This window comes from Anabrus simplex, chromosome 1, assembly GCF_040414725.1.
Source record: "Anabrus simplex isolate iqAnaSimp1 chromosome 1, ASM4041472v1, whole genome shotgun sequence".
Taxonomy (NCBI): Eukaryota; Metazoa; Arthropoda; class Insecta; order Orthoptera; family Tettigoniidae; genus Anabrus; species Anabrus simplex.
The window spans coordinates 933,258,840-933,279,465 of record NC_090265.1 but is presented as its reverse complement, the minus strand read 5'-3'; the positions used below and the strand labels follow the sequence as shown (position 1 = coordinate 933,279,465).

General features: G+C 40.1%; 1 protein-coding gene across 1 annotated transcript in view; it reads right to left on the bottom strand.

The window, feature by feature from the left end:
• rdgC (retinal degeneration C) overlaps window positions 1–20,626 on the bottom strand; it is a 1,179,561-nt gene that overhangs the window by 524,721 nt on the left and 634,214 nt on the right. Inside the window, exon 4 of the mRNA XM_067148666.2 lies at window positions 4,580–4,707. Coding sequence (XP_067004767.2) covers window positions 4,580–4,707 — 128 coding nt within the window. The remainder of the gene's footprint in view (window positions 1–4,579; window positions 4,708–20,626) is intronic.

Here is a 20,626-nt window from a genome sequence, read left to right as displayed (position 1 = left end):
CCTGAACCTGATTACTGTCCACTGTTCGGAACTTCTCACTAATCATTTCTATGTAGTCCTGTCTAATCTCTTCGTCCTGGAGATTTTCTACCCTTATTCGTTTGCAGACGGATTTCACTCTATCCTAGGCCTAGAGATACGTAGTTCACTAAGGATCAGATAGTGGCCTGTATAATCGAAGAGAAACCCGTACATTCCCAACAGACTTCCTGAATTTGAAGTCGGTTAAGATATAGTCTTTTATTGATCAGGTACCCCTAGCCTTCCATGTGTAGCGGTGAATAGCCTTATGCTTGAAGAATGTATTCGTAACAGCTAAACCCATACTAGCACAGAAGTCCAGCAAACGCTTCAAATTCCCATTAGCTTCCATATCTTCCCCACATTTACCAATCACCTTTTCGTATCCTTCAGTTCTATTTCCAACACTCGCATTGAAATCGCCCATTAGCACCATTCTATATTTGCTTTTGACCCTTACTACGATGTCACTCAATGCTTCATAAAACTTGTCAACTTCGTGCTTATCTGTAACCTCACATGGTGAATACACTGAGACAATTCTCGTCCTAATTCCTCCAACTGCCAATTCTACCCATATCATTCGCTCATTTACGTGCCTAACAGAAGCATTGTTGCGTGCAATAGTATTCTTGATGATCAGCCCTTCTCCACACTCTGCCCTTCCCTTTTTAATACAGTCAAGTACATTTCATAATCTCTTCCTCGTTATCTCTTCTTACGCGAATATCATTTACTCCTAGCACATCCGGATGCATGCTCTTTGCTGACTCAGCCAGTTCTACTTTCTTTCTTCCATAATCCCCATTAATATTGATAGTTCGCCAAGTTCGCCAAGTTGTTTCCGAGGAGTCCCTAGCATGTCAAATGAGAGTGGGACTCCGTTACTCTGAGCTTTCTGAGCCTGCTCGACAAAAATATTCCAAGTGAGGATCTTTCCTCTAACGGGTTATGGACCACCGGTGTATAGTCCTAGCCGCCTGAGCACAAGGAGGACCATGACTCAGAATATGTCCGAGATGCCCACTCCCATTCCGTAGCAACTGGTATCCCGACTCTCAGGACCACTTACCGTTGCCCATGGTTCACAAACTAGGACGTGACTACAGTAACCCACAAACATGAACCAAACTATGTAGAGTTCATAAAATATGATTAGACATTCACTACTTTATGAAGTGTACTATTGTGTATTTCAGTACTTCGCAGTGTCGCTAGGCCGTAGGCTCGCTGAATACTTATTCTCTGGTAGGTTCACGGGTGTTAACTCTATTGGATAGACATGGCCTGGTTTTATTTTAGGATCGGACGACTTTCCTGTCACCAAATATAATACGTGGAGGGATGCCTTCATTATTGCGTATTACTGTAGTGGCTCGTAGTGTGGAGTGTTATGTGCAGTAGTACCCGGCGCTGCTCGGGTACATTTTTTAATTTTAGGATCTGTATTAATTATGTGTGAAGAGACTTTTTGTAGACGTCTTTATTGTGACGCTGATTTATATTATACGAACTGTTTTGTATATTTACATTTATTTTTGTGTGTTTCATTTTAGGTTTTAGGTTTAGATTTCTTCTTGGCGTTAAACTTTGTCTATTTTTTTGCTAGTTGTTTTACGTCGCACCGACACAGGTAGGTCTTATGGCGACGATGGGATAGGAAAGGCCTAGAAGTTGGAAGGAAGCGCCCGTGGCCTTAATTAAAGTACAGCCCCAGCATTTGTCTGGTGTGAAAATGAGAAACCACGGAAAACCATCTTCAGGGCTGCCGAAAGTGGGATTCGAACCCACTATCTCCAGGATGCAAGGTCCCAGCCGCGTGCCCCTAACCGCACGGCCAACTCGCTCGGTAAACTTTGTCTTTGGAGTAGTCAATATTGTATGAAAACTAGCTGATCTTTTAAAGTAAATAATGCAGTTAAGTGATAACAGTACGCACAGATGTGTCGCGCTATAGATATGACGTACATGATTCCAACTGTCATTGGGACTGTCACCAATCAGCTTAGCGACCCTAAAACCTGTCAATTCAATAGTAATCTCGGTCATTTTTTGCATTATCCTTTTCCCCGTTCTCATTTCCCATATCGACGGAGGCGAACGTGGACGGAAACAGCATCCGAAGTGTCACTATTTATCTCAGCGACCCCGAAAACTATGGATTCGCGCCACTGATATTGGCAGTGTTCGTTATTTTACATGTCATCCCCTTCCCTGTCCCTCCCTTTACGGTGCTAGGAGTTACTTACTCCCACAGTATTTGTTTTCCAGATAGTCATGTGTGCGAAGTTTTGTAGAGAGATATGCTGGGACACACACACACACATCCATGTTATATTTATCCAGAGATATGCCTCTTGAGACAAACAGACAAATCCAGCCCCCGAGCCACAGGAATTAACCATATAATATGCATAAAATGCCCTAATCGGCCGGGAATCGAAGTTGGTACCCTCTGAACCGAAGGCCAAAACGTTGATCATTCGGAAAAAGAGCTAGAAAGTACGACAATTAATTAAAGTTATGTGCCATGGTAATGTAAGTGATGAAATTTAGAGCAGAATGTACCCCTCGATATTGTCAGTGCGTCATACTTTACCGTGTAAATCATTGTAGATATTATGTCGTACCCGTCGCACAGAGAAGCAGCGCTTACTAGCGAGTTACGATAATGAACTGATTCTGTAATATGTCCCTTATTTCTGTTCCGAAATTTTTATGAGAGAGTCACGTGATAAAAGTAAATTCATGTCCTCGTTCCGAGGTGATGCAGCTCCTTTTAGACACAACCCGTATGGAAGTGAGCTGCATGATCTATTTACGCACATAACAACCCTTCTGCAGATCTTAAGTTTTTGGCAGTACCGTGAATCTAATCAGAGCCCCCGTGGATGGTAGCTAATAACGTTAACCGTTACACTGCGGAGTAAACAGGCATCTGATGGTTTGAAAAGTTCGAAAAGTTTGAAAAGTTCTCGGAATGTACTAGAATTAAGTATCTTACCTCGGTGGAACTGCTTTTATTTTTCAAAACATAGTCTCCCTGTAGACTAATGCATTTGGTCCAGCGATGTTCCAATGCCTTGATCCCATCTCGAAAATGAGGTTCCTCCAGGCCTGAAAAATACCTGTCCAATTCGGCTGGCAGTTCTTCCCTTGTAGAAAATCTCCGTCCACCGAGGAAAATTTTCAGCTTGGGGAATAGATGAAAGTCTGATGGTGCAAAATCAGGTGAATAAGGTGGATGTGGCAACAATTCATACCCCAGTTCATGAAGTTATGCCATGGCAATAACACTTGTGTGCGGCGGAGCGTTGTCCTGATGAAAGATGACATTTTTCCTTGCCAAACCAGGCCTTGTTTCGCGTGTCTTTTCCTGTAGTTGGTCTAGGAGGTTTGCGTAGTATTTCCCCGTAATTGTTTGTCCAGTAGGAAGATAATCTATCAGCATAATGCCTTTTGCATCCCAGAAAACTGAGGCCATAAACTTTCCGGCCGAACGAACTGCCTTTGCTTTCTTTGGTGGTGGTGAATCAGCATGTTTCCACTGCTTTGACTGCTGTTTTGTCTCTGGGGTATAGTAGTGGACCCATGTTTCATCCGTAGTCACAAACCGGCGCAAAATATCTTGTTGGTTGCACTTAAAACGGGCCAGACTTTGTTCGGACATTTTCAATCTGGTGCGTTTATTGTCCAATGTCAAAAGCCGCGGCACCCATCTTGCGGATCATGTTTTCATACCCAATTCTTCTGTTAAAATATAATATACCCGTTAAGGAGATATTCCTACAGCTTCAGCAATCTCCCGCACTTTCAGTCGACGATCCTCCATTACCATTTTATGCACTTTTGCGATAAATTCTGGGGTCGTAACACTTTTTGGCCGTCCACTACGCGGATCATCATCCAAGTTCTCCCGACCAAATTTAAACTCGCTGGTCCACTTGGGAACAGTTGGAAATGAAGGAGCAGAGTCCCCCCAGTGTGTTCTGAAAGTCGGCATGAATTTCCTTTGCTTTCATATCTTTCTTTACAAAGTACTTAATCACTGCTCGAATCTCAGTTTTTTTCCATTGTCACAAATCCCTACGAGGGAACAACAACAAAGAGTCGTCACTACCACACTCCTGCAGCTAGAGCACTGACGCGCCACGTGTTCACTCACAAAGGATGTGTGATTATTGCGCGGGAACCTCGTTGCCCTAGCACTGACATCTAGCGGTGATTCCTAGAACTTTAACCGTAAACGGAGAGTATGAGACGACTGGCAAATGATCACGTAAATTAAGGGACAATTTGAAGCTATGCAGACAAACTTTTACATCAGACTCATTGTAAGGAAGCTTATTAATTCATTGAGTATGCTCCTTAGTGTCATAGTTGACTGTGTGAATCAAATCACAGCATGGGTGGAATATTTCTATCAAAGTTGTCATTTCCCAATCTTCATTCGGAAGAAAAACCCGATTCACTCGTCTTATACGCATGAAAAATAATTTAACAAATAAAAACAAGAGTTCATCTCAAAACATACAAGGTATGAAATTCGTTACCATACCTTCATTTGGTCCTGCTCTCCCGCGTATTCTATGCTTTGGAAGATGGTCCAAGTGTATCGTCTGCGGACTTCCATTCTAGCGAGGTAGCGGCGGTACCAGCGCTGGATCAGGATGGCCGCTTTCATTGCTGCAACACACATAAATAATACATATCTTAATGCATAATAAATAGAATTGTAAGTATGCATACTTGACTATTATTCCGTGTATTCTTTTATAACTCTAAAGATTCATCGTTAATTTCACGACAGGAAATGACTAGTGATCTGCGGTGTCAATTGTGCTATGGGGGGAGGGACGTCTCAAAAGTAAGTTTACAAGACGTTTATCATCTGTAAACGTGATAATAGACTGAATGCAACTTTTGGGGGACATTGTTTATATTTCAGTTGGAAAATCCGTATCGGTTGGTGTCACTTCATTGCCACCTAGGTGACAGAACCCAGCTCAGGATGTAGGGTCGAGTGGAGCAGTTCGTGCAGGAAGTTCGTAATTTTATCTCTCAACGCGCAGAACGTGCCAACTGCGGACATTCATAGTCACTTGGTGAAAGTATGTAGAAAAAGTGTGATGAGTCTTCAGACTGCGTTAAGATGGTGTTCCGACTTTCGGTGGAGGACTTTAGAACATCCAGCGGCAAGTGATTTTTATCTCTTTCCAGCTTTGAAAGGTTATCTTATGGGAAACAGATATCTAAATTATGATGATGATGATGATGATGATTATGAGTACGATTATGATGATGATGATGATGATGACGAACAGCTATTAAACGCAGGCTCAAGGATTAGGACACCACATTTTACGAGAATGACTTGACATTGAAACACATCCTGCGCCACGATTAGACAAATGACTCAAAATTGAAAGGTAATAATAATAATAATAATAATAATAATAATAATAATAATAATAATAATAATAATAATAATAATCGTATGGCCTCAGCTACCATGTGCAGACATTTCAATTTGACGCCATTTGGCTGTCTGCTCGTCAATTTCGACGTTCCGTTTTACTCTAGGCCCCCACTAGATGGCAGACCGAGTAAACCTAAACTCTCTTGGGCGTCTATGGCTGAGATTTTATGAATTTTGTCGGGTAAACACCAAATGTGTCACCAGAGATCTTTTACATGCCGACATCGTACGACATGGAGTGTCGAATGGACTTTTTTCCGCCCTTTAAAAATCCGACTACCTCTGCCGGGTTTGAACCCGCTCTCTTGGGATCCGGAGGCTGACACTCTACCGCTGATCCACAGAGGCAGCTAATTAAAAGGTACCCAATTTAGATAGTAAGGTATAATGACTCAAATATAGTCACCTTCTGGAACTGTTCAAACGTCTTCTAGTCAGTCATCGTAATTCACTTGATAGATGTATTTCAACATCAAGACTCTGGATTGACTTGACCATTCCAGCTTAGTTAACAAAAACGTCTGTTGAATGGCGATTTCAGGTTCGAGTGCCGAGGTCAAATCTTCAGCTCTTTCATCATAGATAATTCTTTCCTACTAGAGATTCCGAGTTAGTCATTAAATCTGACTTGAGTAGACGCGTGAAGTAGGGCCCACCTCTTGTGTTGACTTTCATGAAAAATAATGACCTGAGCAAGGAAAGTTGCATGCGAAATACAAAATATAGAATCCTAATAGAAGAAGAAATTTCACCAGACTCACCTCGGGCTTTATGGTCCAAATTACTACTAGTCCTACTACTTTGTTCACTGTTCCCACACCCTGCTCGAGTTCTGGGTGCTAACAGCGATGTACATATTGAAAACCCTTTTTACGGCCGGATGCCCTTCTTGACCCAAACCCTATGTCAAGGGATGAAGTCATTATTGTGTGTTCCCGTAGTAGTTGACAGTGTGGTATGCGTCATGTATATGAGCAGATTGTTATTGTGACCAACACAAACGCCAGGTCTCCGAGCCAGGGGAATTAATCTGACGCACAAAAATCTCCAATCACCGAGCTCGATAGCTGCAGTCGCTTAAGTGCGGTCAGTATGCAGTATTCGGAAGATAGTGGATTCGAGCCCCACTGTCGGCAGGCCTGAAGATGGTTTTCCGTGGTTTCCCATTTTCACACCAGGAAAATGCTGGGGTTGAACCTTAAATAAGGCCACGGCCGCTTCCTTCACACATCCAGCCCTTTCCTGTCCCATCGTAGCCGTAAGACCTATCTGTGTCGGTGCGACATAAAGCAACTTGCAAAAAATTAATCTCCAAACTGGCCAGGACTCGAACCAGTGATGCCCTGAATCCAAGACTATGACGTTGAAAATTCGTCGTAGGAGCCCGACCTTTGAGGTTCCAACATGTCTTGAATGCTGCGATCCTCTGAAAACAGTGGTTAGCAATTCCCCCTATTCACTCATCCCTCTACTCCCACATCAATCGTCAGAAGCAATATTTCATCATTAAGACTGAAACCATGTAATGTGGAGCTATCCGGGGACAATGTGCAACACCATGTAACTTAATTTCAAAGATACTGGGTGGAGAGAAAAATAGCTCATCCTCGAATAAAGCAAAATGGAATAACTTCAGCTTAACTATGCCACAAGGAATAACATAGCGAAATAAGTTTTGCAATGGAGGATAAATGAAAAGAAGCAGACTGCTTTAATCAGTGTATGCAGAAGCTATTAAAGCGAATAATGCGACGAATAGCATCTCGTGGAAGCTTAAAGCTGTAAAACTTTTATGGTGCAAAGAATAATGAGCTATTGTTACAACTATGATGAACTGTGTTGCAGACAAATGTGGTGGTTGTGGTAGTAGTATTTTGTTTGGTGACTGGACTAGACAACAAGGTGCTAAATTACATAGCTAGTTTATGTGTAGAGTCTTGAAATAGCTCCTGTGTTCTTCACATGTGTTCTAAATTCCACCGATCAATATCTCCCTACTTGCCATCCATAGAACTCTCATTGTTAACTCCACCCTAGTACCTTGATAAGCACAACACAATATTGCGGAAATAGTGTCATAAAAACCCTGGACATTATTTTATAAGGATATCCGTTAACATCAATCTATATATCCGATACTAATATAATTTTTATACGTGCATAGTTTGTTTTTATGTCCACAGCTTCTTAACATCGTACATCGTTGTGCATATAGAGGATATCTCAATAAATAAAAGGTTCAGGCATAGCACAGAATTGTTTTATCTCTTTCTCTCTCTCTCTCCCTCCCTCTCTCTCTCTCTCTCTCTCTCTCTCTCTCTGTATATAGCAAATAGTAGCGTTCAAAAGTGTTTAGACAACGACATTTTTGTACATTGTTTTATTACGAGCATTGTATGGACTTTTAGGCAATGTAAATTAAAAACGGCTTGCATTGCCAACAAATTAGAATCACTAGGAATAGTAAGTTCATAGTTATTAAATAATAATGTTCGGAAGGCCAGCCTATATCAGAAACTCAAAAATGTTTTGATAGTCAAGACCTGTAACTGTTCATCAGAAATAACAACCACGTGTTGATCTTTGCTACAACATCTAATATTTGGTCTCACAGCCCCATGCGTTTATCATTCCTGCAAATCTTGCAGGCAAGAACTGAATAAGACATCGTATATTATCCCTAGGAGTACCGTCCCATTCACACCAAAAAGTGTTCAAGAACTGTTGTCTGTTGGTCCATACATCCCTTCTAATACGTTTGTCAAGTAGGTTTCACGTCTGTTCTGTCAGGTTCAAATCCTGACTGAATTTATCACTGTAATAAGTGAACCTTTGCATACATGTAGAATGATGTTTAGGGTCGTTATTGTGCTGAAAAAAAACATTGTTGTGACAAGTGCCGTCTAGAATAGCGTAACATATCATTGCCCAAAATTTATTTATAGCTAAGGCTATTCACGATACCCTTTGTATGCAATAACGGAACTACACATTCAGCGAAGAAGCATCCACATAACATGATGTTACCTCATCCATGTTGTACAGTAGAAATCTGGTCGCGTGGATTGAACCGTTCATCTGTAGGGTGAAGAACGTATCAAATTCCATTCGAATATACCAAATTAAACTTAATTTTGTCGCTCTGTAATATATTAGACATGCGATGGAAAGTCCAGCTGAGATGTTCTTTTGCAGAAACAAGACTCTTCCTTCTGTTAGATGAATTAATGAAGGGTTACTTGCCCTGTCGCTGAGCATGCATATTCCCGTTCTGCAGTATAATTTTTGCAGTAGAATCGTGAACATCTATTCTATAGCTTTGCCTCAGATCAGCAGTAATTTTCTGAGCTGACATCCGGGGATCCGATACCGCTTGTTCCCTCATAATCCTATCTATTCTTGTACTTCTTCTAGGTAGGCCTTTTCTGGGTTTATTGTATAATATATAATTTCGTGTGGCTATTTCTAGCCGAGTGCAGCCCTTCTAAGGCAGACCCTCCGGTGACGGCGGGTGGCATCTGCCATGTGTAGGTAACTGCGTGTGATTGTGGTGGAGGAGAGTGTTATGTGTAGTGTGTGAGTTGCAGGGATGTTGGGGACAGCACAAACACCCAGCCCCCGGGCCACTGGAATTAACCAATGAAGGTTAAAATCCCCGACCCGGCCGGGAATCGAACCCGGGACCCTCTGAACCGAAGGCCAGTACGCCGACCATTCAGCCAACGAGTCGGGCTGGGTTTATTGTGAACTGACCACACAGTCCGTTCTTTTTGTACCAAGCAGATAACAAATTTAAGGTGTTCGGAAAGCAAGAGCAACCTCTGCCCGCGACGTTTCCTCCTTTTGTAGTACTGCTTCTCTGAAATCTATGGAATGTTACTTACGTATACCCTGTGCCATAATTATCTTCTATGTTTTTACCATATGTCTCTGAAATAATAACATCGCAATTGCTACGAGAAGGATAACACTGATAATTCCAACAGACTTTTGCACCGCCGTTTATATGTTATTTCCTCATTCTGAGTTCACTTACCTCGACAATTTGACCCTGCTGCGCTGTGGTAAACACTACGTCCTCTGTGCTCCTTGTTATTCTGGACTTCCAGTGTCATTATGAATACCTTGTTGCCTAAATACACTGACAGTTGACTCATGAGTATTTATTTATTTATTTATTTATTTATTTATTTATTTATTCGTCCAGATCGATTTCTTGCGAGATATAGTTTCCAGCTTATTCCATCGTTCGGTGAGTGTTGGAACATATTTGTTACTTTCATCGATCTGTCTCTGTTTCATCTTTGGCTTCGACAGTATATTAATGACTGAGGTATAAGCGATACTAGTAACATTATTCCTTATGCATTCAGTCCACGGATGAAGATGGCCCCTATAGGGTCGGTTGGTGAATGCATTTCAGTGTGCTTCGTTAACCGATACGCAACAGCAACTTTTGGCTCGGTGAGGAAAGTAGTGGGAAACTGCCTCTCTTCGCAATGCCCTAGTACGATTCTTCAGTGAACGACTGAGTTATCTGTGACAGCTGATGGTGGTGCTTCTTCGGGACCAGCCAGTTTTCGGACTGAGGAATCAACCAACCAACAAACCAACCAACCTACATACATACATACATATACACACACCAAACACTTGTTTCAGTTTCTTAAAATATCCAAGGACTATACATTATGTCAAATAAGGACAGGAAGAAGTGGTACAGTATTGCTTCGCTACCTACTGCAGGAAAGAACTCTACTACAAGTCATTCGTAACAAATAACAAGCTTTCCTCTCTACACGCCTGTATAACGGGTTGCTTTGATGATCCCTCAAGGCGTTTAGCTCGATGGTGGCAGCAAAATCTTTCCAGAAAATAAAAGTCATTTGTACTTAAGACGACTTTTGAATAATCCAATTTGCTTTCTGTACGAAATGTATGTTTGCCAAAATTTGTAATTCGAGGTCATCTACGACCATTCCAGTGCTCGATAAGAAATATATTTTTCCTTCCACACATTAGCTGTTTGGTTTATGTCGCACCGACACAGATAGGTCTCATGGCGACGATGGGGCAGGAAAGGCCTACGAATGTGAAGGAAGCGGCCGTGGCCTTAATTAACGTACATCCCCAGCATTTTCCTGGTGTGAAAATGGGAAACCACCTAAAAACCATCTTCAGCGCTGCCGACAGTGGGATTCGAACACACCATCTCCCGGATGCGAGCTCACAGATGCGCGCCCCTAACCGCATGGCCAACTTGCCCGGTCTTCCAGACATTAGATTAATGTATGTGTGAAACACTAACCAAATAAATGTTATTTGGATTTCGAATAGTATTTTTCTCAGTTAATTTCAATATGTCTGAGAATGTAATCACTGAAATATAAAAAATGCAGCTATATTTTAATAATAATAATAATTATTATTATTATAATATAATATTATATATATTATATATATTATTATATATATTATATTATATTATATTATATATATTAAAATTTTATTATTATTATTATTATTATTATTATTATTATTATTATTTACATCCCTATAACAAATTTACGATATTTCGTGACGCCAAGGTTCCCCAGGAGTTCTCTTATTTTAGTGCGAGGAAATCTACTAATATGAAGCTGGCGTATTTGAGCACAGACTCAGCCGGCATCGAACCTGTCAACTTGAACTCAGAATCCAGTGCAATATCGTCAGTACCACTCAGGTCACTCGAGAAAGAGGTATTGTATCTTGTAGACCGGTATAAATTACAATGATTGTGGCACGATCGTCTGCAGGAGCACTTTTGTCGTCTCTATTCCCCCCATGTCTAAATGTATCCTTGCGAGCGTCCGTGATAGGGAATTCATGGCACCTTTAAAGTGAATGTTCAGTCAAACATTGAGTTCAGATATTGTAATTTGTTTATGTTATTAGATCTTGTGTTTGGTTCCGGTTTTATGTTGTGATTGTTACTTCTGTATATGCAATTCCATGAGTGAGTTCAGTACGTTTAGTGCATCATTACACGCATAAATGCTTCAGCGAATATCATTTTTGCTGTATTTTCTGTACTTAAAACATCCTAAAATGTTTTTGACCTCAGGAGGGATCGAACCTGCTATACAGATAATAGAATGGCAACTAATAACCACCGGCGCCACTGATGTCGACACTTGTCATAAATTCTTGCATTTGTATTGAAAGCTGGAATACAAATTGCACTCGGGGGAAATAACAATACATCATCAATGATCTGCATTTATGACCGTCACCCAGGTGGATAACTGATTTCAAAGAAATGTATTTAAGGCCTTTTTAGTAAATTACACCAATATCTAATTCCTCTTCCTATAAACGAATATTTGACCCAGATTTTCCTCTTGAATTTCAACCTTTCCTTATATTATGATATCTCCTACCTTTAAAAACTCCACCTAAGCTCATTCATTCCCTAATTTAATTCAATGCCATTTCTCCGCTGACATCTCGGAACATACCGCCTAGTCGGGCAGTTCGTCTCTTTACTCCTAGATATTTGCAGTCCGAAGTTTGTAATATTTTCGTAACATTACTCTTGTCGGAAATCCAGAATAAATTGCGCTTCTTTCTTTTGGATTTTTATTGGCAATCGGGAGCTATACTCTGGTGGGGTTCTGAAGAGGACTTATATCCTCTTCTGCATATTCTTACTACAACCCCTAAATAACCTCATAATCATGTGCAGAGGCCTGTAACTGTATATACAATCCCGTTTTTGTGTTTACGATAGTGAATATATAGCCTTATATTACTGCATATGCCTGTACATCTAATATTGATAGAGGTTGGATCCATGCTGAATGTACAATGTGATTATTCCCAAAACAAATTTTCAACCCAATTAAAGCATAAATGAACTTCAAAGTCTCTATACTTTAAATGCATACATGTTATTAATTCTTCTTAGGTCATTTCAAGCCATCGTACTGCGGCATTTCTATAATTGTATTGTACTGTATTGTATTGTACTCCATTGTATTGTTTTGTGACGAGGGGGAGACTAAGCGTACTGATGAATATGAACCAGGTTAGAATGGAATTCTTTCTCCCAGTAGTAATGTCATCTAGGCGACGATAATCACCAATGTGAAATGTCACGCCAAATATGACATCCAAGATGATTATCACGCAACTCCTCTGTGCCCTCAATAACAACAATGCCAGATGTCCTGATTGCTTCCAGCGGCGGTCAGTGGCCCACGTTATCATTTTCACGCCCTGATGATCTTTGCATTCCCCAGTCGCACAGTAAGGACTTAGCCATGTATTGAATATTGATGCATATGTAAGTTCATCGCTTAGGTTGTTAATAATGTTTCGAATAAAACAGTTTGTTTTAATGGGCATTTAATCTAGGAGGGCCCAGTCAACACACACACACACACAATTATTCTTGACAAAGAATGACAATGATTCACCAATTAGAGGCTATTTACAAAAATTTCTTGTCACCAAGGCAGGCGTCCACTGTTTGATATTTACCTGAACAGACAATCTTTCCGTATCTTGATTAATAAGTCTTTGCGGTCCGACTCACTCATACCTTTCAGGAAATACAATCTGATTAACGTCCACCGGCACGGGTAGGTCTTATGGTGACGATGGCATAAGAAAGGGCTAGGATAGAGAAAGAAGCGACCGAGGCCTTAATTAAGGTAAGTCCACCATTTGGCTTGTGTGAAAATGGGAAACCACGGAAAACCTACTACAGGGCTACCGACAGTGGGCTTCGAAGCCACGCAACTCCTCTCTTCCAACTGTAATTTTACGCGTACAGATTTTATCCTTGAACTTTTGTATCCACACTTACCCTGCCTATATTTTCTCCTTACCCACTACTCATTTTGAAGATTCTTCATTCGGACGTAAAGCAACTTGTAAAAGAAAAATGAAAAATTGTTTCATTTTATGCTGATAATGTAATTCGAAACTCGCACAAATCCCCAATAATAATAATAATAATAATAATAATAATAATGGACAAACCTGCGTCGCATGCTTGGCTGACCTATCAGGTTTTTTTCCAGAAACAGGATTTGTTCTGGCCATCCACGGTCAAGTAATTGCTACACGGAACTACCGTAGATTCATCACGAATGATCCAACAGTCAAATACAATTGCCGCGTCTACTCCAGAACTACAGAGAGCATACAGCACGTCATCTCTGGCTGCCCACACATTGCCAGCACTGATAAGCATCGACATAATCAGGTAGTTAAAATCATTCACCAGAAACTTCCTGTAAACTGTGGATTTCTTCAGTCATCAACTACATATTGGGAATACGCATCATCACCCGTTCTCGAAAACTCTTCATACAAGCTTCTATGGGACCGGAAAGTCATAACCGATGCCACGCTCAGCAACGAAAGGCTAGATATTATTCTAAGCAATAAATCATAAAGATCCGCATCCCTCATAGCCACAAATATATCAAAATACACAGAACTGGCACTATAAATACAACACCTGTGGAAACTAGAATTAGTCATCATATTTCCAATTGTAATATCATGCACTGGTGTTATTCCGAAAAGCTTGCAATGCTCTTTGGGCGGATTAAATATGCATCATCACACCTACGTTGAACTACAGAAAGCCACCTCCTGGGCACCTGCCACATTGTGAGAAAGTTTCTAGGAATGACTTTTCCTCTGAGTTATGCCAAACAGTATGAAGTTCCAGGCCGCAGTTCCGGTGATACTGGAGGACAGATTCACAAAATGGGGAGATAAAAAGTTGTTTACAGACATCATCTGTGCACATTTATTTCAAATTTATGTTGTAATTGTTTCTGTTGTAAATATTTGTATATATATTTGTTTCACAATCATTAGGGTGACTCCTTGCTTAAGCCAAGTCAGCCCATTATGTTACCGACACAAGCCAAGCCTTTCTACATGGATGTAATAATAATTGTACCGGGAAGTACACCTCAACGCCGCGCATTCTAAATTAGCGCCTAAATGAACCCCTCTGTCGAACTAAAGTGGAAACTAAAACAATAGGAACTTAGAACATTAATCAGAAGATGTCACCACCGAAATATTATGTAATTTTGTTATTGTACAGTTTCTTAATCTGGGTGCTTGTTCTGTTCTGATATTCATCAAGAAGTTTGGACATTTTTCTACAGGTGACACCACTAAAAAATTTATGATCATGCCCTCTGGTGCAAAGTGAAAGAACTTATAATTTAAACAAGTTTTGTATTTCTAGGCTTTTGTAACTGATTGATTCATTTATTTTTGGTTTGGCACTATTTCCTTTTTCTTTCCGCCAGTTTTGAATCTAGCCAATGAAAAATTTCTGTAATTAATTTTCAACTTATCACAGGCTTCTTGTTCAATTCTGGGTGTAACTTTGAGATTAACCAATTAAATTGAGAGGGTGTGGTCTTGAATGATCTTGAACCTTCCCTGAGGGTTTATAAACTGCGGCTTTTCACGTTTCTTGGCCAATTGATCGTCGTCTTTCTGAGAGTGTGTGTGTTTAAGCAGGAGGCGGGCGGCCTCTTTCGTCGGCAGCCAGAACATCTATAAGGTAATTGCCACATAACTTCATTCTTTCTTGCTACCTCCACAGTTTAATCCGAGGGAAAGGTCCGAATCTTTAGTTATGTAACTAACTTTTCTAAAATGTAAATCTTCTTCCGGCTAATGTAAAAACTTCATAAAGCTTTAACCTTAAATCGGGGATAGAGAGTGAATTACCCTATCGAGCTCCCCTTCATCTTGGTTTGAGGTGACCACGTTTTGTAACTTTTTCTTCGGTAACGTGTTAAAGCAAATTCTATACGAGTCACCTCAGTAGTTTGGGAATAGCCCCTGTTTCATCGGCCTAGAGCCCTTTAGATTTTTAAGTGTTCATTATCTTGGAGCGCAGTGTTACTCAATTCACCCTGGGTTTGGGCCAGTTATCTAACCTGTTCTTTTCCAGGCCCAGTAGGTTGGGTATTAAATACCTCTGTAAAAATGTTCCATTTGTAAATGGTGGTTTGAGAGACCAGAGATTGATGTAATGTTGCCTTGAGTAGGCAGTAAGGAACCGAGAGCCTGTTAGCTCTTTGTCCAGTTTTGTAATTGTAAAGAGTGCCTCTGAAATTCTAAATATTGTAATTTTAGGAGCAAGTGCTCTTTGAATTAGGGGATTTCTGCCCTTGACTTTGTTCTCATTTTTGAATTGTAAATTTGAGCTGGGAGCTCAGGAGTTGTAAAGCGAGGGGCTCAAAGCCCAGGATCTGTAAAGTTTACTAGTCTTGTATTTTCCTTGACTTGTTTCAAGATTGTCATTGTACCTGATGTTTCATTGTTATGAAAAATTGTTGAGTTTGAAGCGCTAAAAATATAACCTTCAGTTTAAGTTTTAAATTAATTTTAATATTGTAGATAGACCCATTCAACCCAGCACCTTCTTTAACCTTTTTCTGCTCCACGGGTAACCCCGTAATAATAATAATAATAATAATAATAATAATAATAATAATAATAATAATAATAATAATAATAATATACTGTTTTGCTATGAATACTTGAAGTATTTTAACAGGACATTCTGTTAGTCTCACTATTGTATTGCAGAACTATATGAAGAATTGTGTACAAAAATCTTCCCTCTGTAACAGGCACATGTTGTTAGAATGAAAACGAACTATGTTTATATGCTTGATGGAAAAGAACTGACGAGTGACTAATCAAGCCATATATAGCATATATAGCCATATATAGCTGGGAAGATTGAGCAAGAGGAACAAGAGACAAGGAAAAAGATAAAAATGACAAGGTAGCTCTCCGGATATTCATATACTGCCGTATTTAAAACCAATTCTTCTACATTATATATATTTATTTTACAATGTGCTTTACGTTGCATCGACACAGGTAGGTCTTATAGCGACGATAGGATAGGAAAGGCCTAGGAGAGGGTAGAAATCGACCGTAGATTTAATTAAGGTATAGTCCCGGCATTTGCCTGGTATGAAAATGGGAAACCACGGAAAACCAACTTCAAGGCTGCCGACAGTGGGGTTCGGACCCACTATCTCCCGGATGCAAGCTCACAAATCTGCGCGCTCCTAACCGCACGCCAACTCACCCGGTCATATTTCCTAACAGCTTTCGACGAGCTCTTTTCTGCTTCCCATCCTCATCAGAAGGGTAGCCTTCGGCATGCACTGAGGGATCATCTTGACTGTCTTTAGTTTGTATATGGGATGGAAGATAAAAGAGAAGTCGGACAAACACAGGACGGTCAATAATCTGTCATTGTGCTTAGCCTGTGTTAAGGGGAGTCATTACTGAAGTTTTCTCGTTGGCTGAATGGTCAGCGTACTGACCTTCGGTTCTGAGATTCCCTGGTTCGATTCCGGACTAGGTCGGGGATTTTAACCTCCATTGGTTAATTCCAATGGCCCGGGGGCTGGGTGTTTGTGCTGTCCCCAACATCCCTGAACTCACACCCCACACATAACACTATCCTCCACCATAATAATACGCAGTTACCTAAACATGGCAGATGCCGCCCACCCTCGTCGGAGGGTCTGCCTTACAAGGGCTGCACTCGGCTAGTAACAGTCACACGAAATTATATATTACTAGCAAATGTACCCGTGCTTCGCTACGGCGTTCAACATTGTATTCGAATATCGAAGTAAACAGTGTACATGCAGTAAATAAGATTGTTTTAAAATTGCATCTCTCTTAGCGTTATGCGAGAAAGAGCATGGGGATGTCCCCATACGTTGTTTCCAATGTAAAGTGTTTGTTACGGATTTGTGATATAACGGCAGGCTCACTTGCCTACTGCCATTCACAATCGAGTTGGGAAGTTTACATTATAATTGGAGGCCCCATTGCCTACTGCGCGGTCACAATCAAGTTGGGAGTGTTCGTTACAATGGCAGGCCCCATTTCCTACTCCCAAACAGATTACAGTCGAGGAGATTTTATTATAATGGCAGGCAAATTCCCTACCACCATTCAAAATTGAGTTGTGCCGTTATCATTATAATGTCAGGCCGATTTTCCTACTGCCAGCCAGCTTACTGCCAGTCACACCAAGTTGGTGAGTTTCCATCAAAATAGCAGGCCACTATGCCTAATGCTAGTCACATTTTAGATGAGGACATTTGTTTATAATGGCGGGCAACCTTGCCTTCTGCCAAACACAATCGGGTAGGGAAGTTTTACACAAAACTGCATGCTCACTTGCCTTCTGCAAGTCAAATCGAGAAGCGAACTATTCATTACAATTGTAGACCTTCCTTACTAATGACAGTTACACAGGAATTGGAGAAGGGCCCTTTTATACAGCCAGTCAAAGTCGGTGTGGGAGGTACTGATTACATTAGCAGACCCACCCTTTCTCGATCGCTACAAATCGACATCAGTGAATATATATAGATCGACATACGAAAGTATATGCGTGGTTACAATATTGAAGACCTTGATTTACAGATTAAGTGCTACTAAACGTACGTCATATCGACAAAGAATTATACTATAAGACACGCCGGATTTAGTGCCCTAAATGGCTGGTCCTATGATATGTCATCTATTCTAGGGTCAGACTGAGTTAGAAACGTGGAACAGGGTAACGTTTTTGTAAGATTATCTCACATTACATTACTTTTCGGATAATTATGTGACAGCTACATACATAGCATTTGGCTCACATATGGCTACTGGGTGGGCCAATTTTCGTGAAGAGTTTGAAGATTCTGTATTTCATGTAAGTAATCGAAAGTATGAATTATGCTTGTGAAAATTCCAAACTGACTTAACATCGATTAATAGAGAAAAATCAAGCGTAAAAGGGATACAGATATGGCAAAAAGTCATAAGACCAAGGTTGTAGATCATTCCAAATTGAACGGAGATTGTGCAATCTGTTATGTGATAGGAATTTCCGAAGGTCTGCACCATCATTAAAATTGCCTGCATATTTTGATATTCTTCGGGGATAAAAAGTGAATAATGTAATAATCTAGGATGTTTTCCGTTCGTTACAGGCTAAAACGTATAATTTTGTCAAATTTCAATTATCTTCTTTTTTTCTTCTGGCAGATTATGCCGCAATCTGGATTTTGGGCAAGGCGGTTAAAAATTAGGACTTTCAGGAAACTAAACAAAAAATTGTGCAGATGGTCATTATTACCCCTTTAATGGAAAGCTGTACGAAAATTTCGCCAAAATAGTCAGTGTAGTGGCACACAGTCGTTACGATTTGATTTATATAAATAAGGAATCTGCTCCATGTAAAACACCTTTGTGGCTATGTCCGCTGGACTTAACCTGCAAAACTGACCATTCATGGTATCTCCCTTATTAATCCTCCTGACGAAAAAATGCACATGAAAAAATGGTTTAGAGGTGGAATTCCATCACGTTTGGTCGATTTCCAGTCAGGTTGGTCTTGTTCTGTATATATTGTGGAAGAGTAAAATCACCATTTCGGTTCCCTATAAACCGCCAGTCCATTCCGGAACATGAAATGTTATTTACGTTTAATACCTACCTTTGGACAGGTGGATGCTAAATATAAATTTTGGTTCGAATGTCTTCAGTAGTTTTCCAGTTGTAAGGAATACGCTTTACACGCACCCGGTCGTGAGTTAAGTCCGATGGGACTTGTACAGAAAAACGGTCCGTTAATGATATCTCCCTTATTAATCCTCGTATCGAAATGATGCACATGAGAAAAAAGGTTTAGAAATTAATTTCTACCAAGGCAGGTAGATTTAAATTAATGTTGGTTGTGTATATTTTGTGGAAGTGCAAAATCACTGTTTCGGTTTCGTATAAACCCCCAGTCAGTTCAGGGATTTAGAAACAATATTTGCCCTAAAACCTGTCAAGGACAGGCGTATTCTAAATATGAGTCTTGGTGGAAATACATCCAGTAGTTTGTAGCACTCGCGTACATACGGCGTAATTAAGGAAGAAAATAATACAGTTAAGAAAGTTGAAACTAATAGAAAATGTATTATAACTGAGGACAGCCGGATAACGACAAATATGTAAATGCCAAGTGAATGTATTGGAAAATCAAATGCCCCTCAATAAATTATGCTAGTGTGAGTTATGGATATAATAAAGCGGTGACAGAGGAGAAATTTAGGTCCAGTGATTCCTAGGTAAACAAATAATAATAAGATGACTAATGGTGTTATTACTTAATCTATTCGAGGGCGGTTATAACAACCAACGATATTCCGCCAATATCCCGCAGGTAGGCCGATTGACGCCTATCTTGTCTTCTACCCAAGGAACAACCACGAATTTAAAAGCATGATGAGAAAAATGGCAATACGTTACTTCCCTGCTGGCATGCAGTCAGAAACTTTGCCATGGTAACCTGTAGGTTCGTTGTCGGTCTGTCTGTCACTCAATGCAGAGCATGATACCAGCGGACAATTGTAAATTTCTCCGTCATGTGAAGAGTAAGGTAAATTATGAACATAACGAAAGTTGTTTATAATGAAGGGACGTTTCCCGTACGGTGAACGAAGTTTACAGAAAATCAATAGTATAAGAGACAATGGAGGAAAACCATTCTGGTTTTCCTATAAACCCCCCGTCTATTCAAAGATTTTAAAATGATATGCATATCGAAACCTTCCCCGGGATGGGTATGCTCTAAATATGAAGTTTGGTTGAAATCTATCCAGCCGTTTCGACGTGATGTTGGAACAGACAAACAAACAGACAAACAGACAAACAGACAAACAAACAGACACGAAACGTAAAAACCACCGATTCGGTCTTGAGTTGACCTAAAACGGATAAATATCTGAAAAATTGGCAAAACAAAAGAAATTACAGACAGCGGACCCCCTACAATTTTATTTATATAGATACTGAAGTTATGAACTTACACAATTTTACACTTACCAAAACCAAATTTAAAACATAAGCACACATTAATAAAATGTAGCCTCACACAAAATTGGGAGTTGATTAGTTAATTGGTTGCAAAAGAAAATTGACAAATAAGTTTTAATTTTTATATGTTGCATGTAAAATGCTCTTTGCAGCACTGTTTTCATTTTTGAGCTATAGTTTGGCAGACATGTCAAAAATACT